At 39.5% G+C, this 19,888-nt stretch overlaps 1 protein-coding gene across 3 annotated transcripts in view; it reads left to right on the forward strand.

The window, feature by feature from the left end:
- The window catches only part of prkcz (protein kinase C, zeta), a 142,094-nt gene that overhangs the window by 99,681 nt on the left and 22,525 nt on the right, over window positions 1-19,888 (forward strand). For all 3 annotated transcript variants that reach the window (XM_030055229.1, XM_030055230.1, XM_030055231.1), the window contains 7 exons: window positions 5,382-5,479; window positions 6,099-6,185; window positions 9,466-9,601; window positions 9,802-9,889; window positions 10,821-10,940; window positions 15,626-15,705; window positions 18,718-18,807. In XM_030055229.1, the coding sequence (XP_029911089.1) occupies window positions 5,382-5,479; window positions 6,099-6,185; window positions 9,466-9,601; window positions 9,802-9,889; window positions 10,821-10,940; window positions 15,626-15,705; window positions 18,718-18,807 (699 nt within the window). The remainder of the gene's footprint in view (window positions 1-5,381; window positions 5,480-6,098; window positions 6,186-9,465; window positions 9,602-9,801; window positions 9,890-10,820; window positions 10,941-15,625; window positions 15,706-18,717; window positions 18,808-19,888) is intronic.

Raw genomic sequence — 19,888 nt, forward strand, 5'->3', positions numbered from 1 at the left:
AACGACCTGATAGTACTTTCTGAAATAACTGTAATTAAACAAAACAAGAAAAAAAGCAACCAAAAAAGGGTAATGGGACATGTTGCATTTCAAATTAGCATAAGCCATTTTGTTGGTGCTCAGTCATGTACTTAAAAAATTATTTTGGGAGGTGTTTTGTTAAGGAAGTGAATGGAGAGATAGAAATCCAGCATTGTAGATCAGCAGCCCAGGGAAGCACATAGCAACTAATGAGGATATTTCAGCACCATGTGGACATGTAACACCCAGCTAATGGGTGTTATATGTCCACTATACATGTCCACTATACAAGGCAGCACTAAAATCCAACTACCAAAGTAAAATTTTTCTACATCACAATGCTGGGTCCAGTTGTATATACAGAACTTAAAGGGCATTCCATGACCAGTTTACTACAAAATGAAGTAATATGAAGTAATACGCTGATGCCTATTGACAAATTGTTAGGGGTATTTTTATTTAGTATGTTTTGGAAAATGTTTCGTTGAAGCAGGGATTCCTGTTTGCCATTACATGTAGCAGATGTTGGGCAGCTATGCTTTTCTTCACTGATTTAACAAATTGTTGTGGGATGTCCACTAAAAAATGTTGAAGGATTTTTTCAAAATCTGCCACAAATCTGCCATCAGCATGTTCAGTTTCTGGCCAAGAACTGTTACTTAAATAGGAAGCTTGTCTGGGTTTGAGACAACCATCAACAGGAAAAGAGATCCCCAGTGTTCACCCAGTCCTGGACAGTCCTGGAGGTGCTGCGCTGCCATCTGCATTTCAATTGGTGCACAACCTGGGGGCTTCAGAGTACCCAGCTGTTTTTGTGTATAGTAATTACATCATCAGTTTCACCATGTGATCTCTTCGCTTATGTTTATTATGCATGAATCAGCCTGTCCATAGCAGAAGCACATTAACCAGCTTCTTTGAGCAAAGGCCAGGGTGAAAACCTGCTCATCCATGATGAAAGGGGGAAGCACAGCCACTGGTCTGGAGCCAGTGACCATGAGTTTTCCATTTCTTTCTGAATCACATCACATAGCTGCTTCTAGCACATTTTAAAAAGTTTCAGTGACAGGCTCTAGAGCACTGAAAATCTTGCTCCATACATTTTCCACTTCATTCCTGAGATGTTTCATACCTTTGGCCTTTACGTCCATCTCAGAGTTTTCTCAGACTCAGATTGATTGTTTCTAGTTTTTCATTTTGTTGAATTTAGCACTACCTAAAACATATGTTATTGTGAATAGTGCATTGCAAATGTTTGTTAAATTTGCTTAGAGCCTAGAGTACTGTCGTTTTTCTATTCTAACAGCCAGTTAATTAAATTAACCCTGCATTTCAGGTATAAATTCTCTCTCATGAGAGAATTTAGAGAATGAGAGAATGGCACTTTTCCTTTACATGGATAGATTATCAACTCAAAACACCAGCTTGATGAGTTTCACAGAGGTATTTCCTGGCTGTAAGCAGCAACAGGCAGGGCTTCACTGTTCAATTTCTCTCTGACCAATCAATGGTCTGCAGTTCATGTCACATTTTAGTATCTGCTCAGCTCACTTGGACTGTCATCAGAGGTGGTTCCAAAATTAGTATCTGGTACCAGTTACTATATCAACCCTAATGGAAAACCTAAAAAAAAAAATGAGACGAATACAGCTGATAACATGTAATGGACAAGAGGTGGAAAAAGCCTAAGAGTAAGAATCAGTAGGGAATGGATGGATGGAGGGATAATGAGAGGGGTAAAAATTGGGAATTAACAGATGGAGAAGCAGAAGCGCTTGGGAAGAAGAAGACAACGACTGAGTCAGGGACTGATAGGATCACTCTGAAAGTGAAGAAATAATTAAGTAACTGGAGAAAGAAGGAAAAAAGTGGGGGTGGAGGCAGCACAAAAGTGGGGAGAGCGTATGAATTGGAAAAAAAAACATTTTGGAGGAAGGAGGAGTGAGAATGGATGACTCAGGAGGTGGAGGAGGAAAAGGAGAGGGTGGGAGAAATCTGGGGGATACTGTCAGTTGTGGCAGAGGTGAATCTACAAACAAACATGAAGTGAAATACATTTTAGAAACAGAGAAAGCTCAGCTTCAAAAATTTTGTAACCACACATAAATAGATTCTGAACATATTTAAGCAACTTTGCTTGCGCTGTGTCAGATTTTGAGGTGTTCTTATTGATTCCTATTGATTTTGGAGTTTTACTGATCCCTGCAAACAAAGAAAGGAATCCTTTCCATTTAATCTGTGCCTGAAAATAGAATGGTGTATACATTTCCAGTACGTATGTGAAAGGCTGAGCTGCATCTGATTGACTTCACGCTCTGTCTGCGTTATTTGGGCCCACTAGGTGGAGCTATAGTTTAACTTATTGGCTCAGGGATGCCCACTATTATTTAATTTTTTCATATGATTATTATGATTACTGTGGCATTACTCGGTGTTATATATTATATTATATTATGTCCCAGAGAAACCACAGAGTATCCGCTTGCAAATTCTCAAGAGTCAAACTTTAACTTCTCCAACTCAAATTTCAATAACAATTAAAGATCAAAAACAAGCCACTATAACAAAAGAAGTGCAGCATTTCATCTAAATATTAAAGCTTTTAACAGAATGGAAGATTTAAAGAAAGTGATGTTGTTAGGCCTGTATATTACACTTCATTTAATCCACCCAGTGTTTTGATTGGACATCCAGTTCTCATTTATTTATGAGCTTATTCGTGCATATTAGTTTAATTATTAATCTCTTTAGTAGACTAATGCCTGACATCAAAGGAAACTTGTACGAGCTTTGCACAGACAACTCCTTGTGCTAGTAATATAGCTGAAATGACCAATAGGAATGTGTTATGATGTTACAGTATGCATAATTATGAATGCTTGAAATACTGATGAATTGAACAGAAGGACCTTGGTTCCATTTGCACAATAAGGGGTCTGAATCATGTTGTTATTTTATAACCATGTGGTGCTAGAGCACAGCATGGGGAACTCAAAATTTAGAGACATTATTGTAGCCCACATAAAATATTAATTAACATCAACTTATTGACAATGTAAATCAGCATAAAACCTTGCCTTAGGCGGAACACTGCTTCAAAGCTTTCTGTAACTAAATTATGAAGCGTAACTGACCTATAATGATCCACTTTAAAACATAATTCAGATGTTATTCTAGTAATCTTTGATTTGTGAATAAAGATTTTTGATATACAGACATAAAGATTTTTGATTGACAGACAGGTGAAGGACGTTCCTTGACATTAAAGCATAGTGATGCTATGTTCACGTCAAATGGTTCAAACTGCCTTGATAGTTGAAACCAACAACTTAGACATGCTAAGATGCCATTATTGAAGCTTTCTGTAGAATTTGGTAACCCTTGCTCAGCTTTTTTACATTTCACACACATGAACTTAGTGATGACAAATTTGCATTTCACAACAAGCCAGGCATTGAAATTTCAACCACAAACCAAAAATCAAATAAGTCACCATGTCCCCTCAAATTATGATGAAGAATTAACAAGGTCAGAAAAATCAGATCCCGAGTTTCCAAGTTCTATTCATTATCAGAAAACTGAAATGAGTGCTAATTTCAATGAGGAGTTTTGTATTTAGCATTTTTCCTGTATGGCATAAATCCATCATGGCTTTTGTGGACACTTTCCACAGAATCAGTCAACCAGACACTGGGCCTCATGCAAGAACTAGCCTACTTGTACCAACAAATTCATTCTTCAGTGACACATACAAGTGTTTTAAGAGAAGTCACCACATTCACCAATAATCTCATAAACAGAAGTATGAAAAAACCGTGTTACTGCTCTGGACCTATCGTATTATCATGCATGAGGCCCATTGTCCATGCATGTGCTGTCTTTGGCTCCACCAAGATGTGCCATCACAGATTGGAAGCTTGGCCCTGTGGTTTCTGACTAGTTCACTACTGTTTGACTGTCTAAATCATTGGAATAACAAATGCAGGTTTGGCCTAGGGATAATTTTCCCTCAGTGTTATATCTCTGCATTACCAGCACATGCAACACATAGTGAATAAAATGGAGTCCTATGTCTGTCATTTGTAAAAGGGGATTTTCTGCCTTTGTTAGTGTCAACAACCAACTGGTGGAAGTTTTAGAAGACAGACATTGTGTTAATCCAGCCCACTCATCCTTTGGCACACCACTCCAGTCCATTCTCTTAGCTGGGCTGGCCAAAGAAACCTGTTTTTTTTGTTTTTTGTTTGTTTGTTTGTTTTTTAAATTTATTTATTTTAACAAACAAGGCAGCTCCATGACAGTTCATCCTCATGTTTGTCTGAAATTAGAATGCATTGCAAGTTATATACTTGTGGCTGAGTACTGTCTTTGCAATGGCAAAAACCTAATTTGTTTTGGCCACCTGTTCTGTTCAGCATTATCTGAGACTTTGCTGTAACAGACAAACATCCTCCTAAAATAAACATCCTGGTATTCGTGCTGATAATTATTATATTATTTTACGATTTGTTGTCTTCTCTCCCATTGAAACATAGAAGCAAAAGTACTCAAAACATCCTCTTTCCTTTTAGAGTAAATGTGACTTAACATTTCAGCTTTGGAGATGCTATGAAATAAGCACTTCGCCACTTGACTAGTATATAATACATGGTGGCAATCAGGGGGTTCACCTACCTAATACAGATATGGCTTACATTATCTTTGGTATTTTTACTGATGAGCAGTGAAAAAAGGTATTTTTTTAAATTATGGTGACCCATGATTAAAAAAAATGTTTAAAAATACAAGCAAACAAACAAACAGAAAGAATGCATTATTAATTATTTACATGTTCTGTAGGACAGTAGTGGTGCTCTCTTCCTGTCATTGTTACTGAGTGCTGGATACTGGCTGGATGCTCCAAATGCTAACTGTTGGGCAGTTATTTTTCAGACTGTTAGCTGGGGGGAAGTCCACCTCAATGTCAGGAGGCTAACAGTTAGCATTTGGAGCATCCAGCCAGTTACTCAAAAAGAATGAACAATCCCTTTAATATTCCCTGATATTCACTGCAACACAAATTTCAGTAGATAGCTAAATGTGCAGTGTATGGTATTCTACCATTTGAAGCAGCATGGAAGCAACATGTTTTTACCTCCTTGTCTCTGGGGAATGAGGCTGGCTGGCTCAGTGGGAAGATTGTTCTGCGACTGAATAAGGTTTCTTATCTGTGGCATTGCATATCTCCCTGTCTGTCTGTTTGACCACATAGCAACTCTTGGCAGTGCTCCATTGATCAGACAAATTGATTGTTAATACGTTATCTTTCCCCCCTGCTATTTCTGTCTCTGTCTGTCTCAACATCCTCCCCGTCTCTACAGGATATTGACTGGGTGCAGACAGAGAAGCATGTGTTTGAGCAGGCATCCACCAATCCATTCTTAGTAGGCCTGCACTCCTGTTTCCAGACAGAAAGTCGGTAAGGGTCTGATTGACGCTCCTGCAGTGCAATGCACTTTTAGATTAGCAAGTTGCCTCTATACGGAAGAGCAGCAGGACCACTCAAAAATGTTTTAAAAATGACTTCTGAGGATAGTATCAGAATTGTGAGGGGGGAAAATAGAACTGTGATAATCAGTATCTTGAGAATAAAATCTGAATTGTGTTTTAATTTTTTGTGTGGGCCCTCCATGTATCTCAGTACCTAACACTGCATTGATCCAGTAGCATTCAACACTGGCTCACAGTGAATAGGAAACATTTCTTTCAGGGAAATATATTTGAAGATGGGGCATTGAGTTTGACACCTGAAGAAGTAAACAGACTCAAAATGAAGTAACCTCAGCAGAGATGATATAGGAAATATACCTTTTTGTTGCTCATGTACTGGTTTCTACCTGTACATCACAAGGTTTCTATGGAGCACTATTATGTCTTGTTAAGGACAGACTATTTTTATATTCCTGTAGTTTTCCTCAAGATGTTCAGTCAGTAAGAGTCTTTATAGCTTGTAACTATCTATATCATCTGAAAAATACTCTTGACAAAGAATACCATTTGCGCCCTGATGTTTTCCCCCCTTTTGCTTTGGTTTATAGGTTATTTCTCGTGATTGAGTATGTGAATGGCGGGGATCTGATGTTTCATATGCAACGACAACGGAAGCTCCCCGAAGAACACGCACGGTAAAGACCCACATCTTACATATCTCAACATGCTGACTGTAACTTGACATGAAAAACTTAAATCCCAATCCAATTTATTTTTGCATATATATATTTTAGAACAGTGATTCTCAAGTGGTGGGTTGCAGTCCAAAAGTGGACAGCAGATTGATTCTGTCTGGACCACAAGTGTGGGATCCACTTGATCAAACAAACAAACAAACAAACAAACAAATTAATAAATAAATGTTATTTTGGAGTGCAGATATCTGGTACAGTGTTTCCACTTAACTGCCATTTCCCAGCTCAGAGTCCCATTTAAAACTACGTATTTGTTCACAAAAAAAGTAAATATTTATAAAAATAAATACAAATTAAACTTAAAAAAAAAAAACATTCACAAAGGAATTTTTAAATTAAAACAGATTGAAACAAAATAAGGAAATGTTAAAAACTTAAAAATAATATTCATAGGCCAGCGTTGTTGTTGTTGTTGTTTTTTTTTTTGTAATTTTTGTAAAAAATTGCAAGAACTATTTCATGTTAATTCATGTTGCTTTCAGTGGGTTCACAGTGCATGATGGTATTTTGGTTTTCTGCGTTTAATATTTTGCACAATGAAACTGAATGGCTCTTTAGCCAGCCAATCTGTGGACCATGACACATAACACATGACTGAGGACAAATGTGGCTTTTCTGTCATTTTAATAGCTGAAGGAGTTACATGCAACATTTTTTTTTTAACATCAATATGCCATTGTCATATTAATCGTGATACTTTGGTATAATTACCATAAATAAATGATACCATGGTGTAGTCAACTGACTGTGCCTGTATCTCATGGCAGTAGTAATATTATTGGTGGTGCTCCTCCAAATTCAAATTATATGTCCAAAACCCTGTTGCTTTCTTTACCCCCTGCTCCTCCCTGAAGAGAATAAACATGATTGAGGGAATTTTTCCATCCATCTTTCACTCTTTTCACCATCTGCCATTGCCAGTAACTGAAATTGTTAGCTCCATTTGCGCTGTTTTGTGATATACACTGATTCCCCTTTGTGTGGTAAAGCAATTGAACAGATATAGTACTTGTTGACACACAATGTTAAATGTAGAGTAGATGTTTGTAGAAGCTACCAAACTTATATATTCATGGCAATCCTAATGACTCAAAATTGATGTGGTGATGATTCATTGATGTAAAAATCCTACACATACCACTGTTCACTACGAAGTCTCTTTGTTACTTTATTGTTTTTGGAACGCATCCATCCATTTTTCATAACCACTTACTTCTAAGTAGAGTCGCGGAGGGTTGGAGCCTATCCCAGCATGCATTGGGTGAGAGGCAGGGAAACATTCAACACAGAAGGGACTGTGAGCAAGTCTCAAATTCAGGACCCTCTTGGTGTGAGGTGACAATATGGCCACTGAAGCATCATAAACAAACCTTCATAAAGATATAAATTCCCTGTAAATCTCAGCTTTAGCTCGCGAAAACTGCTAGTCAGTCAGCTTGAGAAGAATTGTTTCAGTCAATTCTTCAAACATGTTTCAGGAGTGGAGTCCATGCTACAACTATGAATTGGAGCTTTAAGCTAGTTGTATACTGTATCAGTTGAAAACTTACTATATACCCAGGGAGTGTCCAAGCAACATTTTTTTTTTTTTTTTTTTTGCAGTCTCTGTCACCTTTGTAGACCCAGATATAGTCCATAATCTTTCTCTATTCCACTCTCTCACTACTTTCCCATTGCACATGTAATTGAAAAATGTGAGGAACATGGTGGAATAATGCTGAGTGGCCCCCAGGAATAGCTTCTATTGAACAGGAGATGACACAGAAGGGGGCCGGTTCGTGATTGGATTTTGGTTAAGTTGACATGGCTCTGTCAGCTTGTGCAGAGAACTCCTGTTCATCAGAAAATGACAAACTGACTGTACAGGGAACAGCACTGTGCAATTGGGAGAACTATTTTTGGGTGGTGTGCAGATTAAATTAGCCCGTATGATTCTTCTTTTGTTTTGTTTTTTTTTTTCTTATTGTACGTTATCGTGTGTATGTGAAGCACACGGTGCGCCTATCTTCTATCTCGCTAGAGCAAAAACAATAAATTTTATGAAAGAAAGCTTCTTCTGTTTTCTGATTCAGGACAGTTGGAGGATTATGTGCTTGCTCTTGGTTTAAGATGCTTATACAAGGTTCTCCTTTGCATTTAGTCCCAGTACAAATGCTGCTCAATGGCAATTTTAAGTGCTCCTTAAAAAATGTACGCTTGGTAGTGTACTTTACCGACACTGGCAAAACCCAACTTGTCTTTTAAAACATTTTTTTTCCACCCCTGAAAAATATAATGAGCACCCATAATTCATTGTGCCTGTCTACTTGCGGGGCACTCCAACTGCGGCACTGATAAACCCTGGATCAAAGGCTGGGTAATTTAGAGAGGCACCATTGGGCCCCTATCGGCCCCTGCGATCTGTATTCTGAAGACAGTGGCTGTGCATATGCAAAGCAGCATGTTAATCACTCATAATGATCGTACATATTCATGAGCGGCGCTTCTAGAGAGCCCTGCCGCATTCCCCTGTGCTGTGGGGGAGGCGGTGGGCAGTGGATGGCGGTGCCGATAGGATGCGGCTTATGCCAGTCTGGATGCCAGCAATAAAACAACAGTGTACGGTCGGAGCTGTCACCGCGAAGCATGGGGGTGCGGTTTGCTTTTTTTTCCCATTCGCCTGTCAAACATCTCTCCCTTACACCAGTCAGATGGAGAAAGGCTCATCAGGGTTTAATGCAGGCTTATCTTCTCGTGACAGACTACATAATAACTATGCACATGGAGGAGGAAGCGTGGTGCTAGTATTAAGGTAGAGAAACAAAGCCAAGTGCGCTCATCATAGCAGGAGTCAGGCGCAGAGCGTTAATAGAGTTGTGTTTGCTGTTAATGTGTCAGTAGAGAACTAGTGTCCTAATAGTGTCCTGGTCAGGAAGAATTCATGTCATTAACTAATGTTTAATGCTGTCACAAGTATTTAAACACAAGAAATCTGAGTAAATTGATTTCTCTCAAAAACATGGAGAAAGTAGTGACAGAGTGAAAATTAGATTGATTAGAAATTGACCAAAAAAAAGGTAGGTAGGCATTTTTGCATCTCACCCATTTCATCAAATTAAATCAAATTTGGAGTTGAAGCTTTGAGATACAGTGACATCATGTCTGTCAGGCACTGGAACAATTCCCTCTGATGAAAGAAAATTGCACATTATTCTCTGGACATCTCTCTGCTTCTTGTCAGATTTTATGCTGCTGAAATCTGCATTGCTCTGAACTTCCTTCATGAAAAGGGCATCATCTACCGTGACCTGAAGCTGGACAACGTTCTCTTGGACCACGAGGGACACATAAAGCTCACAGACTATGGCATGTGCAAGGTAAGAGACACATTCTGACTGCTGCGGAGATGGCTGACATAGGAGAATTAATAATGTAGTAGATCAATATTGACGAGAAATACTGAGGGGGCCTCTCTCCTTTATTCTTCCACCATTCATGTCCTTGTCCATCACATCTCCCACACTACTTTTTTTTTACAATTACTATTCCATCCCCTTCTTCTTTCCCTGCCACTCAGGAGGGGATCAGACCAGGTGATACCACCAGTACTTTCTGTGGAACGCCAAATTACATCGCACCAGAGATCCTCCGAGGAGAGGACTACGGTCAGTAGTAACCACATTGGAATAGACCAGTACAGATTTCTCAAGACCAGTACCAGAGGCAGTATTTTTGGATTGAAGCAGCCAATTGGTAATGCACATTTTCAGTGTCTGTAAAACTGACATTATTCATGGCAAAACATTCCAGAATCTCCCAGAATTGTTTTCTTATCGAGGTCGAAAAGTGCTTTAGATCACCATGAAATACCAGAACTCTACATCGAAAATAGAAAGCTCTCAGTAGAGTGCATATATCTACCAACACTATGGAATTGTCAAGACTTCCTTCTCGCATGTTGGATATTCACCAAAAGTTAATCACAGCCACAGCCGCAATCCTCTTTGGCCAATCAGTGTGTAAATTCTCCCTTGAAGTAACACGTCACTGGTTAGCCAGTAAAAGTCCAGTTTCAACAGATCACGGTACATACAACATACATATGCAGTGAAACAGGGAGACAAAGAGAGGACATGATTTTTGATTGTTGTTTACATTTCTGGGACATTTCTGGAATCAATTCTACCATGTGAAACTGACTTCACAGTTTTGGAGTCGGCTCTCAGTTCTCAATGCTTGGAATCAAAGAGTCCTTTCTTTTCAGGATCGACTCCAAAACCTAGAAGTAGAGAGGTTCAGCCAGTGTTTGATAGATTCACTTGTTGCTCTTTCTAGAGGACACTTTTGGATTTGACTCTTAAATTTGAATTTGAAAGAAGGACCACACCAAAGTATGAAATGAAGTGAATATGGTAAATCTACAGGGCCACTCTTCACTTGAGACTTTCTTCTCTGTTGAAGCTCGAGGTGTGATTTATGCCGATAGGACAGGTGTATTTTTACTGAAGGTCTTGCCATGCGCAGTTTTAGACAGTCCTCCGTGTTTAATGAAAGCTTAAAATCAAGATGGTGTCCTGTCGTTTTATCCTTCTGCAGGCTTCAGTGTCGATTGGTGGGCTTTGGGTGTGCTGATGTTTGAGATGATGGCTGGGAGGTCCCCATTCGACATTATCACAGACAATCCTGACATGAACACAGAGGAGTACCTCTTCCAAGGTGGGACACAGGGCTATTACAATATATAGGGGTTATGACTCATATTTGTTCATTTTGTGCTTGTAATTCTAGTGTCTAGTGTTTTGCCTGATGATTCACATAATGGAGGTTCCCAATTTGCTGGATTTCTTTGGATGTGTACACATTTCTACAAACACTGTCTCATTGTCTAAATATAGACAAGATGAAAAAATGAAAAATAAAATAAAAATCCTATGTAGTGGAAAGGATTAAAAATGTAGTTTTTGAGCCTGTGTGAATCCAGGCTTAGATGGTTATGGTATGTTTCATTAAAGATGAGAAACAGTGCTAATTTTGGCAGCCACTTAATTTCATTTCACACAATTGTTAATTAGCTTTAGTCATGTTTTAGTAATTCAATCCAGTTAAGTTTTAATTTGTTTTAGTCCATGAAATCTCTTGACATTTTATTGAACTTTCTCTCGCTCTCAGTTCAGCTGCATGGTTTTCATTTCAGTCTGTCTGCATGAAAGAAGGATGTAAGTGAGAGGCTGACTCAGGCCAAGGGAGACACAGATATGTTGTGTTAGGGGTGCATTAATACATTAATACTGTCTCTTGTTTATGTCCCCTAACCTTGACTATAGTGTGTTGTATGTGTGCAAAGTGGAGTTTACACAGTCCTCTACTGAAATCTGAGATTCAGCTGTACCCTGGCCCAGGTAGATTTGGTACATCACAAATCCAACAGCCAATCCCATCAGCTGACAGGATGATGCTTTGCATATCCTTAACAGCAGCTCCTCCACTCACATCAGGGGTGTTTTTTTTTTTCAAAATGAGAGAACAGCAACAACAGATCAACTCTGAATGAAAAAGGAAATCCAGGGCGGCCTACAGATACAACATGTGAGGAAAAAAGGAATGACACAGTGGACTGTTTTCAGCTCATTTTCCACTCTGTAGTCAGTTTGGTTTTAGATATCATTGTTTTGTTTTATTCATTCATTCATTCATTCATCTTCTAAACCGCTTATCCTCAATAGGGTCGCGGGTGTTTTGTTTTATAAAAATACATTTTTGAATGTTTCATGAAAAATTCATACTTACATACTTACTCGGGACATATTTTGGTCAAACGAAAGACCACTTTAAATATGGGTCCTTGGGTTTGGCCCTTGAATTGGTTTTGATTTTCTAATTGGACCCCTTTAGTGACTGAGTCAAAGCTGAGTGTTTTGTTACTGTGCTGATTACCTTGTTAGTTAGATGCTCCACTTGCTGGACCTCCACAGGGAAAATGCAGTTGTGTAACATGGAGGATTTGGACCCTCACAGCCAAGTATCAGTACAGCTATCACTCAAACATTTAATGCTCTTATAGCTCCACATATCCTACTCTAAATAATACTATTGCCACCTTATGTTTTCTTGTCTTTTCTCTTTACTCCAGCATTAATGATCTAATTTGGCTTTTCTTAGTCTCCATTCTGTCTAAAGTCCTAGACAATAAATTCCTATTTGAATAGCTGATACGCTATGTGTCATTACTAATTTCATGTGTGTTAATTACAAATTGCTTTAGATATTCAAGAGCTAATAAAATAAATCTACATCATTTTTATTTATAGTTTCATCTAAATTGGACAATGCAAATGTTTTTTGGCAGTTTTTTTTTTTTTTTTTTTTTTTTTTTTTTTTGCTGGTTTATCTCACGATGCCGTGAATGCAAATAAACCAAAGATAAAAATGCAGCTAAATTAAATTTTCATAATTGCTTGGACTAAAGGCAACAAACTATAGGCATCACCACACCCTTAGGAACCTATACATTGTCTTCCATTGTGTTTGCGTTTGTGTTTCCTCACACCATATGGTACCCTTATATAGTTAAGACCCCTTGCCTCATCCTCCCTCCCTCGGTCAGCCACCCACGCACCCCTCCTATAAGAGAAATTCCTCCATACTACTGTAGCCTCTTGTGACGCATTATGTCTCTGCTGTGACCGTCGGTGGCATAGCATGGCATCATGGCTAGCATCTGCCGCCAGAATCATCCGCTTGGCATTTCTGCCGGCAGAGCAGTGGGTTCCTGGATGAACGCCTGCAAACGGAAACCAGCCCCTTCCCTATAGGAGCCACCCAGCCATATGCCACCTAGCTAGACCTTATACCAGGCCGTGCTCGGGCGATTGGTGTTACCCATGCCAACCCCAGGGCTTTAGACAGACAGCCACATGGAGACTGGCAACGACTCTATTCAGTGGGGGAGGCAGTCACAAGGTGCCATGCTGATCCTCACTAAGTTATACATTCAGGCAAAAATATGTCCATTTTAAACTGATAGTTTGGCCGGTATTTTGAAAAATGTCATTTTGTTTAATTCGCCTCGTAGCTGAGTGCACATGGATGATAGTTTTGCTCAAATTACTGTTGAAAACTCTATTTTTCCTATCATCAACATCAAGAAAGATCCAGTAACCTCTGTAATTCCTGCATCACTCCATGTCACAGCAGCAGTAGCCACCGCAGAGATGGAAGTACATTGCTTCAGAATCTGAAAACAGAATAAGAATTCTTTCTATGCTTGTGTTTGCTATTTTTTTTCCATCACTGAACAAATGTACACTTGCTGGAGGACAAAAAACAACTTTCTCCTGAGTGCTAAAAGATAGCAAGCAAGACATGTTGGGGCTAGCTTCTTCTTTTCCTCTACTCTTCTCTGTTTGCCATACCAGCCACCACTGTGACTGAGGACCAGCAGAGAGAGCGCTTCAAGAAAGCAAGAAGATAGTTCTGTTGATAGCTGATAGAGAATGGAACTCAGAATGCTACGCTAAGGACTGATGAGCCACTGGGGTCCCTGAAATTTGAGTGGATTAAGGCAGTTATATTTCAGAATGTTAGCTGGGGGGAAGTCCACCTCAATGACAGGAGGCTAACAGGTTGCATTTGGAGCATCTAGCAGTCAGTAATGATGAAAAGAAGATAGCACCACTACGGTCCTACAGAACAGCTAAGTGAAATAATATAATTTTTTTTTCAAAATGAGTGAACTTTTCGCTGGCTTTGAAAGGAGAAATGCACGCCAAGACACTACAACAAAAGTAAGAAGCAACAACTAGCGATGGATCTTGCATTTGCAGAATCCCTTGCAGTGTTTGTAGGTGTATTTGCTTATATGGTTGAGGTAACATCATGCTGAGTATGTCTAGTGCATTTATGTACAATGGAATATATATAGTTCATGGAATGCATGAACTGTAAGTATCAGCTTTTTGTGTGAGTCTCATAGAATTTAAGAGAAAGGGCTTTCTTTATGAACTCACCACTTTGCAGCGATGTTCAATAGTCATCCAGGGAGAAATCCATTACAAAAGAGGCAGCCACGAGTTTCTCCACTGACACTGATTCAATAGTACCTAACGCAACACAGCCACAAGATGTGTTTAGAGTAAGAGGCGCAGGTCCTTACTCAAACTTCTCAGCTGGAAACTCTGGCTTTCATTAGAACTAGCACTATCATTGGCATCATTATTGCTCCTCCATCTACACATAAAACCAACAGCCTCATGCAACAAGTCTAGGCCAGCTCTCTGGGCTACGTGGGACATGTGGGAAATCTGCTGTAGCAGTACCCAGACTGAAGGAAAGTGGATACAGTAAAAAAGTAAATTACATCACTTCATCACAAAATGAACCTCCAAATTGCACTGAACATCGCCGACTGATGATATGTGACAATGTAAAGAGTATCCAAGGGTGGAATTTTCCTGTAAGTGAGCGAGAGGGAAAAGATGAGCGACATGGCTGGTCTTACGTTGCTGTCAGGATGCCAGTATTGGGGCGAGCATGTAAATTAGCACAGAAGAGACAGAGGAGAGATGGATAAAGGCGATGAATGCATGTGGGTTAAATGTCTCTGTGCCTCGATCAGTTGCAACCAGACATGAAATGTTCCAACTGGGATGATGATGGCTGAGGGGAGCAGGAAGGATGGGTGAAGGAGGACGAGCAATTGCACTCCACAGGGACCCTTATCAGTTTTTCTGTGTTTTGAGGGGATCTGGGGCAGGGATAAATGATTTGCCCTAGCAAGTTATATTGTCAGTCAATATTTTTTTTTTAATCAAGATGAGCTGCAGATTACAATTGTATTTCAGCAGAAAATGCAGTAGGTTCCAGAGTCAGGAAGCGAATGAGCCTCTGATATTTTTCCCTGCTTTCAAAAACTGATGTACACTCAGACACCATCTTGCCCTCCTCTCCTGTGCTGTTTGTGAAGCGGCGGTTGCAGCTCTGGTGAAGAGAATGACCTCTGATTGCTTTGAAATAAGTGTCTGGCCCAACGTTTGACATGATAAATATTCAAAGGTGACCAGTGTTTGTAAACAGTATACGTCTTGCTCATTCTGTCATTCCTCTTGGCACTGCACACCTTCGAGGGAAAAAGGGTATTTTTCTGTTTGTCCTTTAACATGACATTGTAGAGTTGTGGGAATCTCAAGGCTGTGTGAACAGCAACAAAAGCCTGTGATGGAAAGAACAAAATAGAGTGCTCTGTATCTCCTCCTCCCTCCCTTTGACTCCCACGCAGCAGACGTGGTCACCCACAGGCAGGCCGGATTGTGAATCATCAATTGTCTTCCTCCCTTCTCACGACTGTCCTTCTCTCTCTGTTTCTCTCTCTCTGTCTCTTTTTTGCTTCTCCTCTCTGCCAACAGTTATTCTTGAGAAGCCCATTCGCATCCCAAGGTCTCTGTCGGTGAAAGCTGCCAGCGTGCTCAAGGGCTTTCTAAACAAGGTGAGAGTGGTTCAATCCCAATAAGATGCCTCTATGTCCGTGTACAGTGCTCTGTCAAATCAGCATGCGTAGGACCGCGGCCAAGAACGAGTTCAGTGCTGTGGACGGCCAACCTGGCAGCCACTCTCACTGAGGGCCTCTTTCATTTGGCTCAGACTGCCTGAGTGCATATGTGTTTGTGTCTGTGTTAAGACTGGATGAAATTTTCATGCTCTCTGCAGTGAAATCAGATTGTTGCATCAGTAAGACATCAATAATAATATACAGCTCAGGAGTTGTAGGATATAAATAAGAAAAGAGTAAATGGAGGATAAAACATAAAGCACCAATCTGCGAAGTACAAATGAATGAATGAGAAAAAACATGACAGTATCAGTGTTTAACACATTTTTTCCCCTCTGGTCCGCAGTAGATCAGAGTTTTATTGGCCCCTAATGCGTACATCAGTGAAGTTCCCTTTAGATTTGGTTGTTTTCCTTTAGTTACAGATATGAAATGTTGATATAATAAACAAATAAGCAAAATATAAAATTAGGCACGTATTGGAGCAGTAAATGAATGGTGTGTAAATGTACGTTTCTCCAACATTTCACTAAGTATGGATGACCTTGAAAAATACAATTAGGCAGTAACTTCTCATGTGATCATAGGAAAACAGGAGACATTTATTTGTTTGGGTGCTGGAAATACCCAGCATCCAAATATAAAGTGTTGTGTGATTGTTCAGTTCTCCTGATGTGTGTGGAATGTGCAGCTGTATGCTGTGTGAAACATTTGTTATTAGCAATACCCACGTCATTGCTAGCCGGCAGTTAATGTTAACTCTGTTGAAAGCTGGAATGTCAGTTGTATGCATCACTCCATGTTCCTTCTGCCTGCCTCCGCGAGCCAACTGTCCACTACAGACACTGAGTTGAGCTGCTTCACGATTGGTCCGTTAAAGCTGTCCATTATTTCTGAGTAACCAACTATTGTCACGGCTGCACTCATCCCCATAGCGGTTTGTTCCAACTGAATGTTCGTTCCAGGTCTTCCAAAACTCATTCCAAAACTTGTTCCAAAATAGTAATAAATAATGGATGTTGACAATATTTAATGTGCACCAATCACTGCAGACAGGGAAAAGTGGAGCAAAATACTGTCCTCCAGTTCAAGCGACGGCAGCAGGTGAGTGCCTCTCCTAGCTGCTCGGCTGCTTCTTGGCAACCTCAAAATGTAAACAGAACGGGACCACCCACTCTTGAAAACTACAATTTTATTGGAATTACTTTGCTTGTACTACTGCCATTTGTATGGAGGCAGCTTTACAAGATGTGCAATAAGCAGAATAGTCCACTCCAAGGTCATCATTTCTCTATCAAGAAATGACTTCAGATAAAAAAGAATTCTTTTTCCCCAAATGGTTCCAGATTTCATTTATTTAATCTCATAGAAATGTGTATCTTCTGAACCAGCCTCTGGCCATGTTCACTAAATGCACAGTAAATACAATATAACCATTTAGAGAGCTGATTTTCTGGAATAGTCCTGTTGACCACTGTTCATTTGACTCTGTTTAGCTCAGTTTTAGTGCTCTTCATCGCCCCCTGGAGGTGGAGCCATGTATTCCTGTAGGTGGAACAACTCCCTGTATAGACTATTTCTGATCCTACAGGGCATATGTACAGAAAGTGTCCACATGTACTACACGCTTTTTGGAAAAAAAACTGTTCACCTCATCAAATGTATTGAAAGCACAGATGTACTCAGATATGATCAACATATGTACAGAACATGTGGATATCTTCATGTATGTATGGGGTGAGTGCGTGTCAAAATTATTGCTATGGGGTTTCTTTTGTGTGTGTGAGTGAGTGTGTGTGTGTTTGTGAGATTGTGGTATCACTCCAATGCACTGGGGTGCTCCTGTTTATGCAGTTGGCCTTGTAGCTTTTCACATGCACTGTGCTTTTTTAAGTCATTGCCATAATTGTTGTGATGAAAAGAGTGCTGCCTGAGTCTTAGCATGGTGTGTGTGGCAGCAGCAAGTTGTATAACAGACATATTCATATTCATAATCAGCAACAAATTTGGCCATGCAGCAATTGCTCCTAGGGGTTGTATAACACATGAAAATAGTAAATGCTACCTCTTGATATGACTTTAGTGTATGATATCCCAGTGATATCACATTTATAGAAGAAAGGGTGATTAGCAGAGATTGGCTAACTGGGATTTACATTTAGTGGTGCTAAAAGAAAATGTGTACGTGTGTATCTCAGATGCTTAATTATGTAGAACAGCCTGGCATTACTATTCCCAAATTTTGATCCAGTTTGCAAAGGTGTAAAGTAAGAAGGCACATTTACTCAAGTATTTCACCTAAGTACAGTTTTGAGGCACTCGCACATGACTTGAGTGCTTCAGTTTTGCTTGACTCCACTACATATTAGAGGGAGTATTTTTGCATTATGATATTCCATTTATTTTAACAAAGGATTTCAGTACTTTCTGCAGCATTGCCAGTTTGTGTGTCATCTCCATGAACAGATTAAATATACAACATATACATATATAGAATTTATGGACGAGGAACAAGACTCCGTTAGTGTTTGTAGTCAGGGTGGTTTTATGCAGGCAAACGGTCCATGTGGGGAGCAAAAAAGAGGTGGAATGTCGTCTGGACCTAAAACACAAGTGTCGGTGTTTGTATTTGTGGAGAATCATTAGACTTATGTAATAAAGGTAACAGAAATAGAGGCAGTACCTGGGTACACCAGAAAACCTGAAGAAAAAAAAGTTACCTATATATGTATAGATAAATATCAGTATAGATATAGATATATAGATATAGCAGATGTAGATATAGGGTGAAGTAAAACCTGTCAAGCTAGAAGCCCAACCACAGGCTCCTTGGTTTCAAAGAGTTACATCCAGTGGATGTGATAAGAAAGTGCAGAAAGACAGAAATTGAAATTCTGCTTTTTCTATTTTTTTTTTCTCTTTCCTGACCAGTTGTCTTTGTCCCAACAGGATCCTAAAGAGCGGCTTGGTTGCCAGGTCCAGACGGGCTTTACAGACATCAAATCACACACATTTTTCCGCAGTATAGACTGGGACCAGGTAAGAGCTAAAGTCAAAGTAATAAGGTGAATGACAGTGGCTTGTGGCCTTGTCAGGGGTGGGAGGGCTTTTAGTTCTGCTGTATTCAGTGATGTGGACAAAAACTCTTCATATGTACACAGAATGGCCTATGGTTTGGTTTTTGATTTTTTGTTTTTCAAATCTGAAGACTGTATGGCTGTCCCCAAAATGAGAAGTATTCAGTGTTTTCCCCCAGAATTATTAGTTTTCTTAGGGTGGAGCGCTCTCTGAAACAGCATTTAGACCGTCATGGGACACCAACTCAGTGTCTCACAGTGGAAATCATACTCACGGAATTTCTGCTGAAAAAGAACATGCATGCTCTGTCAGCCTACTCTCAGTAAACGCAATATAGATAGATAGATAGATAGATAGATAAATAGATAGATAGATATGCTTTATTCCAGACTCAAGGTCCATACAAAAAAAAAAAAAACAACAGAGAATAATAATAATAATAATAATAATAATAATAATAATAAAAGTCTAAAGCTCTTCACACAGAATATGATAAAAGCGTTTAAATAAACAGCCTAAAAAACAGATACAAATGGACTAATCTCTGGGCCCTTTCTAGTAACTAGAGGTGCTTCTCAAAGACGCCCCCTATCGCCATCTTCCTTTGCATTGGCAACAGAGTCACTAGGTGAAAAGATATGACCAGCTGAGCTTCTGAGTGGCATTACTATAGCTTTAAAAACACTTGGCATAGGCTTGGCCTAGGAATCCTCAAATTTAGTAATCAGATAGTTATAATATAGATATGTACTGCAGGCGTGGTATTTTATAGTTTAAAAAGACATTAAGAAGGTTATTGTTGAAGTTCCTAGTCCAGTCTGCACCACTATGTGCTCACCTGTGACACACTATTCTGCTAAGTCATGTCTACACAAAGGATTTTAAAGAGTGGAGCCTGTTGGACAAAATAATTAATGATATCACTGTTTGTATTTTTTTGTTTGTTTATTTGCATTTCTGCTTTTTACTGTAATATGTACTGTCTTTTTTTGCATATTGGCCACCATATACACAGATAACTTTTTTGAATACATCAGTAAAA

Source organism: Myripristis murdjan, chromosome 7 (assembly GCF_902150065.1).
Source record: "Myripristis murdjan chromosome 7, fMyrMur1.1, whole genome shotgun sequence".
Taxonomy (NCBI): domain Eukaryota; kingdom Metazoa; phylum Chordata; class Actinopteri; order Holocentriformes; family Holocentridae; genus Myripristis; species Myripristis murdjan.